This window comes from Brachionichthys hirsutus, chromosome 9 (genome assembly GCF_040956055.1).
Source record: "Brachionichthys hirsutus isolate HB-005 chromosome 9, CSIRO-AGI_Bhir_v1, whole genome shotgun sequence".
Lineage (NCBI taxonomy): Eukaryota > Metazoa > Chordata > Actinopteri > Lophiiformes > Brachionichthyidae > Brachionichthys > Brachionichthys hirsutus.
The window spans coordinates 4,686,406-4,700,667 of NC_090905.1; the positions used below are offsets into that span (position 1 = coordinate 4,686,406).

Genomic DNA, 14,262 nt, shown 5'->3' on the forward strand with positions numbered 1-14,262 from the left:
CTCTCTATGACCAGACTATTACGCCTTGATGATCATTGCTTCAGCTGCTAATCGGCTGGATAATAACTGCAAAGTGGAGCGGGTTAGCAAATATAAAAGATAATGATAAGTTTAAGATGTGTCCACCTAAAGTGGGATTTAGCCTCTTGAGTAAATGCAAATTGAAAATTAAAGTTAAAGGATAACACTACTGACCCACTTATCGCATGCCCACAGGAGGAGGCTCCTTCTCACTTCCGTGAGCTCGTCTCCCCTCCCTCTCCGACTACCCTCTTTTTTTTTTATGTGTGAACAGACTATTAATCCTGGTCACAGCGTTCTTACGCTGCACACCCACAGCTTAGCGGGCCTGTGCATGACTAAACCAAAATTTATGGCTGAAGCTCCTGACTCCTACCTTGAAGCTGCTTAGCAAAGCAGTAGACATCAAACAGCTCATCGGGGGACCTATTGCCATAGTTACGGACTCCAGGTGAGTCCTCGCGATCGCCATAGCAGCCAGGCCGAGGTGATTGGATGGGATACCTGCGGAAAGAGAGAGAGAGAGAGAGGCCGGGGAAAGGGAGATTAATATCGGCAGCCGCGGACATACCTGGCTCTCTGGAGATGAGTTTTCACGGGCATACAAAATAAGATGAAGACTGAATGCTACATTTGCTCCAATGAATACTATGAGTTTAAGTACACAAAGATTACTCAAAAATATTACCAAAATAATAAAAAAAAGAGGCATGCTGGTATACTGCTCAAACGATTAAAAACAACAACAACGTAAGAACAGAAATTGCAAGGTAATTCATTCGATATGCCTTACTTGCTTTAATTATTCTGCTCTACATGGGCAAATTGAATAATGACACTCAAAAACAGTTGGAAATTATTATGTTTAATGTTCTGGCAATTCAAGAAGTCCAGTAAGACAAGAGCTGTAGAGAACAGGGGGGGGGGGGGGGGTGCTGGTTTGTAGGAAGTCAAGTAAAGGTTAAAATAAATCCGAGATTACTTCAGTGGCTTGGCGTGCCTGTGAGAAAACAGCGATATATATTCAGGCTCCAACTGAACAATTATTCCACAAGAACATTGATTCCAGCAGCACCGGGGCACAGGCAAGGAGGCTGATTAAAAGATTACACCGGGCAGAGAGGGACTTATGAAGTAGTTGGAACAAGAGCCAAACACAGATGCAAACACACATGCCTGCACCCAACCATGAACCCCCGCTGTCCATTTCTGAAATCACTACCTGTTTTCATCAGAGAATGACAAGAGAGTTGACTCTCCGGTCTCAGCCTCTTCATTTCTACTTGGCAGCTGATGAGGGGACAGTCGATATCTATATTTTTACACAGTATTAATTGGATACTTTTCTCCTTGCTGATGTGCAGTCAGAGCCTATATTGGCTCTGGACCAATTAGATCGCTCCCTTGTGACAACAACGTGAGTGCAGAACGGAAGAATAGCAAGTAATATGGAAGGATACCCGCCGCGGGAAGGCTGTGAAGAGTTGTCAGTAACACGATAAAGTCTGCTTTTCTGTCGTAGCAACTGAAATTAACATGCAGATGTGGAGAGCTCTGTGGAGAGATGGGCTCTAATAGGTAATGTTAACTTTATGGAAGGTCACAAGCCGACGCACATCCAGTAGCCTGGCAAACAGTTGAAAGGGGCCAGATGAAATTAATCATCTTTCCAGGGTGCCAACAAGCAACTGGATCCAATTATATTGCACCTTTTGTTCATAAAAAAAAAAGCCAGTAGCATCTAAATTACTTTCAGATTTCCACGCTTCATATTTTCACAATGCTTCAGCATTTATTCTGTTTGTAGGCTGATTTTAGTGGTAGAGTGCATTTATTTTTGTTACACTGTTTGATCGTGTGGCAAATTATCAAACGCGTTGGGCTTGAATAGTTGTCAGGTAGAAATTTTTAAAATAGAAACCTGGTCCAACAAACGAGCTGTCAGCAAATGTTTCTGCTTTAAGCCTAAGTCTGATAATAACTGTCAGGATCAGGAGACTCAGATGCAGCGACAGCGTATGCGGATGTCCTTTTGCCTCTGGAATTTACATTTGGTTAGATTTTCAGATATCATTATATCAAATAAATAATCCCATAGCATTTTATTTATCTTTTTATTTTGGCTCATTTGACTTTAATTGATAGGATATGCTAAACCTCAAATGTTAACGAGAACAAATATACAGCCAGATGGATGGCGCAGCAGTTGAAAACCTCACCGTACAGTCTGGTCAGACAACCAGCCAGCATCACAGTTGTCATAGCCATCAGCGAAGGTGGCCTGCAGCTGGCCTGGCGTTGCTATGACTGCCGAGTTCTCCACACACACCCTCTTGGCATCCAGGAAGGACAGGGTGTAGCGGTCATGGGGGGCTCGGTAATGAAATACCACACCTGAAGCCAAAAAGTGATACAAAACTTAACTCCAGAAACTTAATATGAATTTATGACCTGCAACCTTACGGGTCAAATAAATACTTATGAACAGCGACATTGTGCAATTAAACTAAAGCATCAACATTCTCACGGCTACATAAACAGAAAGTCTGCTCAACATCCTCGTCGTGTATTGATGTTGATCAACCTGTGCAAGAGGTAATTACACCATTCAGGTTGTGCAACCTGCAATCCGGAGTCTCATTTGCATCAGACTCTCACTAGGCTTTTCATTAAAGTAAAGAAAGGTTGCCCTTGGATACAATATATGACAAACAGTGGTGATGTTTACTGCTTTCACAGGCTCAATATCACCCTGTTGCACATTGTTTGCTGCAGCACTCATGATGGAAATACCTAGAAGACATACTCTGCATTCAAGGAGATGCATGCATGAACCACATTGTGAAAAAGAGCTGGAGAAAGGCAAAATGGAATGCACAAATGCCAAGTTAGAACAATTGGAAGGCACAACGGGGAATAAAGTGAGACACAATTCCCTGAGCTGTGAAAGGAGCATATTGTTCACTTAAATGTGAAAGGATTCACTTCTGAAGTGTCCACGTCCCTTCACCTCCCACCTCTGTCTGCCAGTCAAGCAGTGCGTCTCCCCTGATGATCACCCAGCCAGATAAAAGCCAGTGGGTGTCTGGCTGCTAACACAGCTCCTTTATCTTGGCTGGCTTTGTCTGGGAGAGTGACAGAGATTCCTGCGAGATGGAAGACAGCATGGAAATTTGAGCATGGCTCTTGGCAATTGAAGCAAGCAAGGCAATTTGTGCTTGTGTGTCACAGACACATACAGAAATGTGTGTTTTTTAAATTTCTTTCTTTATTCGCAAACATCTCCATCCTTTCATTGTTTCTGTTTTGTTCAAACAGAGATGCTAGCTAACTGGTTTAAAAACACACCGAAGAGAAAGGGGTTACTCTCAATATGGGAAACCCACTCCTGCTCCACATGAGAGTTGAACGTCCAATACTTCTATTTTTATCCTATGCATCGTTACACATCCACACAGACTCCAGGGCCAGGAACAGGAAGGAAAGCTGTGTGTTTTATAGGGTGCCCTCATTGTAACCCTGTTGAGCAGGTGGTTCCCTTGGTAGTGCTGCGTTTTGTGCGTTACACATGACAAAAAATAATGTCGATTTATTTTGTTTGAATTGATTCCATCTCAGCCAGTCCTTAATCCATGATTAATCCAGTTTATCTGATGGCTTTGGCAGGCTGTTTCTCCAATTTCCAGAAATGTCAGGCTCCTCCTTCCGTAATCTATGGAACTGCCCCCCCCCCCCCCTCAGAACCAAAAGGGCATGAGTGGTAACGGATTTGTATTTTAAAGTTGGATGGCATCCAGTGATTAGGACATAATGATCTTCAGCTAAACTCGATTTGTGTGTTTATTCAGTAAATCAATACTATGTATTTCTCTTACATGGCGATTATTGGCCAAAGTATCTGGAGCCCTGTTTTAGGAGCAATTAGTGTGCACTAATGTTAAGATTAAGTCTGTGCTTTCGTGCGGCTGCAGGATTTCCTCTGGTGCTGCTGGCAGGTGCAGGACCGCATGGAATCTCTCAGGTGTGGGAAGATAAGAGATTTGTTGGTGATGCCCCGCGAAGGTGATGAAAGAGTCATAAACCTCCCACTGCTCCGTTTTAAACAACATCTAATGATTTAAGAAGCCAAGACATGATTACAGACCAGTGGTGCAGCAAGCGACACTTTTAGTGTCATTGTCTTGAATAATACAGTACCCTCTCTCTCTCTTTCTCTCCATTCCCCCAATCTCTCTCTCTCTTTCACCCCATGATCTGTTTTTAGCTGAAAAGCAAGCCTGACGCCTCCCTTTGGTTTTAGTCCTGTAATAACTATGACAGTTTTTCTTCTTCTAAAATAACCCATACGATTTCACAACAGACCTGTGGAACAAATGTGATTACAAGCACGGGGCTGTCAGTGGACCTCTTTAATTACTGTCATGGTCTTCTCAAGTAGAGTCAGTGCTGAAAAACTGAATGAACCTCAATTATAGACGACAATGTTTTTTAGTCCTGCAAATAGGTAACATGAACGTCATATTTAGATGCAATTCAGCTATAAATGTTGTATAAACAATTTAAATATGTCTGAAGGCATTTATTAATGTGCTGTAATTCCCTTAACCTTTTAGTATCCATAACATATCTAGCTGTTTTAGATCAGGAGCAGTTCTCTCAGCCTCAATTCAAGCCATGGGTAAGAGTCTCTTTTCACTCAGTATGAATGAATGAATGAATAATATAGAATGAGGACAGACTGAACAGGGGCAGAGACATGTATTGCGACAACAATAACAGCAACAGCAATGATAATAAAATATCATCAAGGTTTCAAAGCTCTTAAAGTTTTCTTTGTCACATTTCAGTTTAGATTGAAATAAAAAATCAATTTTATTATGAAAATTTTCGCTGTGAGGAAAGCTCGCCTCTGGATCGGGGTTTCGGGCTAGCCGTCCCCTTCGCTACCCTCTGGGTTACCTGTCGCCCAATGTGCCTGCTTATTATTTCTTTTCAGAAATAATAGTACTTTATTTTTTTTGACATAGTTTAATAAACTATCATGATACTGTAGCTATTGTGCGTATTTCTCCACTTTTCTAAAGAAGATTAAACTATTTTTGAAGGACTTGTTATTTTTAAGCCTGGGCACAAAGATATGTCTGCAGGACACTGTTGCTAACAGACGTGCTACTGTACGCTGTAAACGAAAACGAGGCTATACGAAAGCCAAACATAGACTACAAAAATTGAAATAATGTTTTTCCCCATCCTTGTTCAGGAGAAACTACCTTGCCAACATTAGCACTAATTCCCACAAGACATTACTTCTTGTTTTTTTAAACGCTGCACCATGGGCAGCTTCCACACACATTATAGAAATAGCTGCATGGCCTTTAAACAGAGTACTGCAGAATTTACCTGCGACTCCATTCAAAATTTATTTTAAAATCAACTTTAAGTGTAATAGTATTACATATAGGCATTCTTTACAGATTCATATCAACAGCTATATGGAGAGAAGCAAATATTAAAGAGGAACTTTGTGTTTGAAGTGTCTGCAAACTGTAGATTGTGTTCATGACATGAAAAGATTTTAAACAGATCAAGTTTGCATGAATGCAGAATCTCACTCAAACTGAAGACTGCGTGCAGTAGTTGTGCAAGAAAACGACAATATGTTTTTAAACAAGGCCAGTGCTGAAATACAAATTTTTTTGTCCTCGCAGCAGTTAATGGTGTGTAGCCATATCTCACCATAGACGGCAGCTGAGACGCACACACACACACACACAATCAATAGCACTGTGTTCCAACTGGTGAGACAGCCAACTGACCAGTGAGAAGTGTGCCAGGAAAATAAATGCACACACAAAACAAGTGAGTCAGACTAAGGCAGCAAGAGAAACAGAAAGAAAGACAGCGAAAGAGGAGGAGCATCTCATCGGAGCTCAGACACACAGATAAGTCCATGAGAAGAGCAGTGTGAATTACTATGATATTGATATAGCTGAGTGCTATCAATACCTGCTAATTCATTCCTTAAACACTCCATAGAATCAATGTGAAGACGTCTGTGGTCTGCCGTGCATCGTGACTGCCAATTAAGAATAAGCCCTGGAGACGGCTACTCCGCACTAGCTTCCTAATAGGTTTCTGTCTGGGGGATCGGTTTTCGTAGTGTTTCCATCGACTGACCAACGAGGAGGGGGTGGAGCATTACGGACAAGAGTCATGGGGAAAGTGTTCCTCTGTCTTACTGAATTTAGGTTTGTCCGCACAACCACTCACACATAAATATCTCCACATAAATACAGTATGCAATGCATGCGTGAATATCATCTGTATGCAGGCCATATGAGTGGAGGGTGACAGTATCTCTCAATGACAGAGGGGTATCTATGGTAATGTGCTCTCTCCGGGTTGATGACTAAGACCACTGGGCATTTTGAGGTGATGTTAACATTAGCACAGATTAGTGTGCATTGGCTAATGCACTGTTTGATTCTCTGGAGTCATGATAATAGTGATTATAGTCCTTCTAATGTGAGTTACCTCCAGGTACAGATGTTGTGGATCCAGATAGTGCAGAGTATGCTATAGGCATTTAGTTACACCACAGGGAGCCATACAGAGCCTCTCACAGCAACACTATTTCACAATTATGCACACTGTTGGGTCCCTGCCTTGTTAGTTTAATTAGAATTTCAACACATACACAGCACATGAGCGGTCTGTGTCAATACTGTTTAATATCGTCTCGTTCCCTTGTCTTTTCCCATCATCACACATTGATCGTGTACAGTCAACAACCTCATCTGACATGGAAATGAGGATCATTATTATTCTTCGTGAAAAACCTTCAGAGCAATGAGAGGAGCTGAGCTCAAAGGATGGAAAGTTGGCAGAGATGATTGCGTGAATGAATGCATGCAACACCTAGAAGGACATAAATGGTGTTAATTAGTGCACATCGTTACTCATCAGTTGATGGTAATATCAAATTTGCCAAGAGGTGATACTGAGTCACAGAAATAAGCATTTTATAATGCTTTAGAGGTATCTGTTAATTATTTCAGAATTACAAAACATAGATTAAAACTATGGGTCTTTACTCACTAATTAATGACAAAAATTAGATGAAACTTTCATTAAATCTGAACTTGCTCTGATTCCCTCTCTGTCAGGTTTTGGTTTTTGCATTTAATTGCAATATTTCTACCACTGGTGTTACATAACTGCAGCTATAAACCCTGTTAAATTGCCTGACAACAGGATGAATGAGTGGTTGGCTTTAATTAACAATTCTAAACTGCTGGGAAGTTCAGAACTACACTTTGTCCCCAAGTCCTTCTTGCATTTGTATTACGTGCTGAACATTAAATATTTGGACAAATACCGAGAGTTGTTTAATGCAACTAGAAAACAGTTCAAGCATGGAATTTCACATCTTTAATGTGATATCAAATCAAAATCTCTGCCTTCATTAAAACAGATATCGAATTCATTCACCTGTGACCTCCAGGGGAACTGTGTCCTGCTCATCACTGAGGCCAACCACAACTTCACAGCGGTACAGGCCAGAGTCGCTAGACCGGAGTCCTGTCAGAGCAAGACTGGCATTGAAGCGGTTCGCATTGTAACCAGGAAGCGTTACCCGGCCCTGGAAGGCCTTCTTCACCTGGAAGGAGGGAGTGTGATGATGGAAATGGGAAAGAGAAACAGCCTGATGAAACACTGAGCTAGTCGTGCTTTGGAGGAACCTGAAAACTACATGCAGCATTTCATGAGGTGCATCTGAGGCTTTGTTGTACCTTGACCACATTGTCCTTGGCCACCAGGACTGACTGTTCTCTCTGCATGCCATCAGAGCCTCTTTGACCCCAAACCTTGGTCCACTTGATCCTGGGGGGTTCGAGGGACGAACTCGGGAGGAGGGTGAAGAGGCAGGGGAGGAGAATGGTTTTGGAGAGTTCATCGCTGATTGTTTGATGGGTCACCTTACGCATATTCACCGCAGTGTCAGCACCGATTAAACCTGGAGAGGAGAGGAGAGGAGGAGAGGAGACATATAATTTATTTATTATTAAGTTGAAACAGAAACTTCCTTGTTTGATGCTTATTAAAAATAAGTTCATAAAGAGAAAAGCTATCTTACGAAGAAAGAGAAGATGGAGATAAAAAAAAGAAAACCATGTTAAAAAAAAAGAAAAAAGAAGCACAGCTCAAGTGGGCGGAACGGCGTGGTTGAAAAGTGGAGAAAACGAGTCGATCGATTTCTTTTCCATGTCAGTCTCTGCAGCACTAGTTTGTGTATCCCGTTGCATTCCTGTTTGATCGGATGCTCGTAAACATGCTACACGCTACAGGGATGTGCCTTCGGATCTTTAATTAAATGGTAGATCACATGCAAAATGCTGTGTGGGTCGCTCTTTCTCTCCATCCATTCTCCAGTCGTTCTCTCTCTCTCCCCTCTTCTTCCCATAGTATCCACCAGACTTCAAATCAGCATTTTTGGTCGTTATACACCTACTTAATTTTCCTCTGGATATCATTTGACTGTTTTATCTTCAGCCTACATATCATGAAAAAACTGTGGGTTTTAATTTCTGTTCTAGATCTTCCTGTCAATCATGCTAACCAATTTTATTTTTTTAATCACTTTACAATTCAGATTCAACTTTAAGTCTTACTTTTAACTGCCAAGCTTAACAACAGTGGATGTGCTGTATGATGTGCGCGCATACTCTGACATGTAGAAGCATCTCAGTTCATATTTGCATTCCACACATGTAAACACACAAATCCTTGGACCATTTTTCACTCCAGTTACTGGATGGTAACTGTGCCTTGGCGCACACACAAATATCAGACTCATGGATTGCTGTCATTGCTTGTTCCTGCAGCCATTGATGCCTTTTTAGCTGCATAAGGTAAGAGGCTGAGTGTCTCTCCAATGATGGCTTAACATCAGCACTCCTACCACATGTCCCCCTCCCAGCAGATACATAAGCACACATAAATACCCACATTTCAGCTTCGTCGACTGACATCTTCTTTGGTACTCTGAAATGGCCTCTAATTTCAGCGGTGAGAGACTTAAATCATGAAACAATATGTGGCAGGCTTTTAAAGGAGAGCTCAAGTTGGACAAAATAAGAAAAGCAATGTGGGTGTTATGACTAAGCTGATCAAGACCTGTTCTCTCGGCTGCTTTTAACGTACAGCAGCAACTGCCGGTGGCGAAAGCCCAATTGTTTATCCCATTAACTGCAAAGGCTAAAGGTCACTGTGACCCCACAAAACATATTTTGATCATGCACTAATCCTCTAAATCATGATGAAATTTCACACAGATGTCTGGTAGAATACACTGATGAAGCCTTGACATTTTAAACACAAAAGGTCAATTTGACTGTGACATAATTGCGGCATTGCAAAAACACAGAACAGAAATGGCAGACTGTGACCACATTTCAGATTTGGTTGAAGACTGAATTGTTGACAGCAATCTTGGGAATCCATTGAGGAAGTGTCTTGATTTTATACTGCGATATAAATGCAAAGTGAAATATGCACCGTTTTGCAAAGTTTGCTGTTTTGTCTAAATCAAAAGTGTCAACTCATGTCTTCATCAGTATGCTGAAGCGATGCATGATTGTGAATAAGTTATTGTTTTAAAATCATCCTGGAGTATCTGCAAGTTAGTGCAGTTATTGCTTTTTTTTATTGTGTTAATCAGTTTTATTGGTGGAGATGCAAGTTTTTCATCTTGTAGGATTCAACATTTTTTCATTAGCAAAAGTACTCCAGGTGAAAATGTGAGTCGTACAACACTGTGGACCAGAAGTGGCTCTCTCTGAGCAGTTTGTGGCCCTCAAGGAAACAAAGTACTGAAGAAGAAAATTGATTTGCTTTTGTGTTTGTTTTACTTGATAGCGGAAGCGATGTACTTTCCTCTCACACAGACAAAGGAAAGAAATATGAACACGCACGATTGACTACGGCGACGCAAAACACTGAGCAGTGGAAGGAGGCAAGCCAGGGAAAATACATACAGTGAAAAAAGCTGGAGGCTTGTGTCACAGTGAAATTGGATTGATGCGATGTGGAAAAGGAGTCAAGAGGATATGATGGGGAAAAATGTATAGATGCAATTTGGTGATTCTGTAGGAAGTGTGTTGAAACTGCCACACACACACACACACACACACACACGCACGCACGCACGCACGCACAATTGATGCATGTTAGGCATCAATAATCGTTATTATACGTGCCAGTTTTTGCCAGGTTCCACCTGGAAAAGCCCCATTTGGGTAGCATCATGCCACTTATGTTGCCAATAGCAAATGAAGCCCGAGAAGCGTTATGATCACAAACTCACATTTCTCTCTCACCGTTTCAACTTTTCTGCAAACACTTATTTTGATAAATATATACTTGTGTTTACTAGCTGGTGCAGGAGACCAAATAGACACAGCTAAAATGGAAATGTCTACATTAGATAGAGGAGAAAAGGAGAAAATAAAACAAAAAAAAATGCAAACTTGCTATTGTTATATCAAATCTGCATTTAGATGGAAATGTTGTCACAAGCTTAAGAGATTGTCTTTTGTTTTGAGAGCTGTCTGTATTTTGTGTTGCTCTTTGCCCCCCCCCCCTTCTCTAAACAAGGCTCACCTGGCTACTGCTGGGGGGTAAAAAGAGAGCAAAAGCTGAAGCTGAATACCAGGTAAAGGAACAAAAGAGCGAAACATTTAAAAACATTCAATAACAAGATAGAGTTCAAGTCAGGACAGTGTGACCTTTTTTTTGACCTCATCGTGCATCTTTGTGTCAGACAGAAAGGACAAGGAGTGAGAGGACGCTCCTCCCGGAGGCTCCTCTTCCAAGAGCTGGCAGGCACGGCTAATCTTCCTTTTTTTTTTTATTCCCCCCACTGTGTTGCAGTGGCATTTATGTGATCATCACTGATTGCCCAGCCGTCATTGCATTGCACTGCACTGAAATTTTAAACCCAGGCACAGAGCTGAACAGAGAAACAAGGTGGGCGTGAAAAGACATGCTCAGAGTAACACAATAATTATTGGGAATATCATTCCTTTTCCTCTCGCTCTTGTTTTTATTCTTTCTCTCATTATGCCTTTTACTGAGATGTCTGTGTTGTTGTTGTTTTCTGACACTGTGCCAATCAGGAGCTGCCACCACTGATGTAGTTCACGTCCTGTAGTTGCCACTCCGGGACTGCGTCAGCTGATTACATCTTTGTGTACGTGTGCATGAAGTACGTGAGGGTGATAAATCATAGCAGATGAGCAGTCTGACGGAGGCTTGCTGCTGTTGCTTGATGACTGTGTTAAGAAATGACAGCTGACAACAAAAGCGACTGGACTACAGCAGGCCCAGGTCAACGCAGCGCCACGGTGCCATGGCAACAGCAGCACAATGCAATGCAATGAAATCTGTTTAAACCGTTTTAATTGTAGCGACAGGCAGAAACATGTTCCTCGCCCATGGGACAGCGATGTACTTAAACCTGGGAATACAGCGATACGGCAAAACCACTGTTTCAGAAAGCAGAAAAACAGTCTTCACATTCATCCTGTATTTTGCAAATTTTGTCATAGATCTAATTTTATTCTGGGAAGGAAACATTACACATCAAAGATTAAATAAATGTATTGTTAAAAAAATGCCATTAACTCCAGATGAATAAAACTGAAGCGATAAGAGCAAAACTAACGGGAACGGGTAAGAACCAATAGAATGTATTTGATCTTCCGATATGAATAAAACATTTTTTTTTTTTTTATCAAGGACGGTTGCACAACGTGTGGGTTTGCGTTTGTGTGCATGTGGCTGGTCCGACAACACTGCGCACTGTCTTTCTTGTTCAGCAGCAGGATGTGGAGAACAGCATTCTTTTAACAAGATCTGGGTGACACACAGAGACAAGCAGAGGAAAGAAAGGTGTACATGGAAATAGCATGAAAAGAACACCAGTATGTCATCGGCAAAGATGAAGCTTCCCAGATCAAACTGAAACTCCTAATGATGGTTTGAAAAATAATGAATGTAAAGTAGCTGTTCTCAGGAACTCCCTCAAGTTCTTCCGCACAAAATGCAGGAATGGAGCGAGATAAAGAAACAAAGGAAGAACATGAACTCCCAGAAGCAGGAGCTGGGAGTGTGTGTTTGCATGACCTCCGAAGGGCACCTGCGAGTGTATTACTAAGCTCCTCTGAGATGTTGTTGAGTGTGTGTGTGTGTGCAGGTGTGTGTTGATGGTTAAAGTTCGTTGAGTTGGCTGCAACAACTACCTGGCAGATGTAACCTGAGGGTTTCAACACAAATATATTCACACAGAGAAAGACAGAGGAGTTGGCTCCATGATTTTCATCATCTCTCTGCTGGTGAATCTGAGCTACAGAAATGTCTGAGTGCCAGGTCCAGTGAGGATTTTTTTTTGTTTCCCCGTCCACAGAAGGCAGAAACAATAAAATGCGGAGAGACGGGGCAGACGGTTGGGAAGGCCACTGAGAGCGCTGCGGGGGTGTACAGTCTGTCCTGCATACATGGAAACACAGGCAGAAACCCAGTAGGGGAGTACTGAGAGTACAGAGAGCACAGAGAACAAATGTGAATACTGGATAGTCTTCTACAAAATAGGAAGAAAACAGCCGAACAGACCGATAGAGAGTCTGATGAACAACACGAGTAGATGTACAGATACACAAAATGACTCTTTCTGTGTCAGTCGTTGCGTGAGAGCCTCATTACTCTTTTCATAAACCCTGTTACCAAGTTTTCCTGTCCTTCTCTCAGTAAAATCGAGCTCTGCCGGAAGTCAGTGAAATGGATATGCAAACAAATGCAAAACGACAAGTCTCTTTCCACAGTTTGGGCAACTTGCCGATGCCGACACACAATGAGGGGATTAAGATCCTAAACTCCAGCTTTTCAGACAAATCAAAGCAAATTTTAATGAGTTCCGCAAACATCAAGGTAAAATAAATATTTTGGAGATTTAACAAAATAGTGATGTTGTTAGCACTCTTCAAAGCTGCAGCGAAGAAGAGTGCTAGTGTCGGAGATCTGAGTTTTTTTTTTTTTTTTAACTTCTTTACGTGTTCTATTTTTGTCTCCTCTTTAAAGTGCTGTTGGGGTAATTATGAGCTGGAGAAGTGAGAGGAATAATTGGGCCGATGATTACGCTGTCAAGGTCTATTCAGGACATGAACACTGACGCTGAGACTGAATGAATGTGGACATCGTGGAGGGGGTCTAAAGCATTATTCCCACAACACCACAAAATGATAGAGCAAATAGTCTTTTGTCTTGCAGCCTGAATGAAAAAGTTTTTCTCACATACAGTTGTCCTTTATGTTATTGCTAATGCTGGAGTAGTTTTGACCTCTGATAAGTGTACATAATCTGCAAATGGATACCTGGGACTTATTATTCTGCATAAATACAAGCCTCTGGGTTTTTACACGGCATTATATTAATGTTTTGTTCCGTTTTGGTTTGACAGCGCTTAGCAGAGTATAAGAGAGGGTTATTGCATGCTTCCTGGAGTTTCCGCCTCCATTTTTTATTGGAAGGGCATGCTTGATTATCTTATATCACTCTTCCTCTTATCCAGAACCCCCTGCTTCCCTCCATGATCTAAAACCAGGTTTTTAATCAGATATATTTATCCTGATTTAATTTCACTGGGGACATAATTTATCACGTCCTGGTGCAGTCGGGGTCGGGACGTGACAGGAGGTGGATCCACACTCACAAAGTTTAACAGTAGAGAATATTTTCATGCAAAGAGATCTACGTTCTTATTTGAATTGCAACAGTCGGCAAAATCTACAATTAGAGTATTTAAGTATTTAAGTACAGTTAACACTGCATAGGTGAAGGAATGGCGACTGCTCCGATTTTAATGAGGACTCACCACAGCCCACAGTTTGAAGCAGAAAGAGGGCCAGAAGGGGCTGCACTCCACACACAGGCGGTCCGCCCTGCATCCTGCAGACAGAGGGAAGACAAGAGACTGTAAACTCACAGAGGAAGCTGAAGTCAACACATAATGCTTATCATGCCCACCTGCAATAGATAAACACATCAATATATTGATGTCATGGATGCTGGTTCTGTTTGAAATTGGAGGGGTCTCTGCAGCTGCACTTTCTGCTCTAGCCTTTCCATGAAAGGTGAGCTCAAGCTCCATGCTTGTAAGGGCGGTGAGGTCGCAAAATTGAACCG

The 14,262-nt window shown here is 41.8% G+C and overlaps 1 protein-coding gene across 1 annotated transcript in view; it reads right to left on the reverse strand.

Moving 5' to 3' along the window:
- Positions 1–14,024, reverse strand: part of ncanb (neurocan b) — a 64,140-nt gene extending 50,116 nt beyond the window's left edge. Inside the window, exons 1-5 of the mRNA XM_068743503.1 lie at positions 13,952–14,024; positions 7,815–8,038; positions 7,513–7,681; positions 2,241–2,415; positions 398–525 (exon numbers count right to left, since the gene is read on the reverse strand). Of these exons, the coding sequence (XP_068599604.1) occupies positions 398–525; positions 2,241–2,415; positions 7,513–7,681; positions 7,815–8,038; positions 13,952–14,024 (769 nt within the window). The remainder of the gene's footprint in view (positions 1–397; positions 526–2,240; positions 2,416–7,512; positions 7,682–7,814; positions 8,039–13,951) is intronic.
- Between the last annotated feature and the right edge of the window lie 238 nt (positions 14,025–14,262).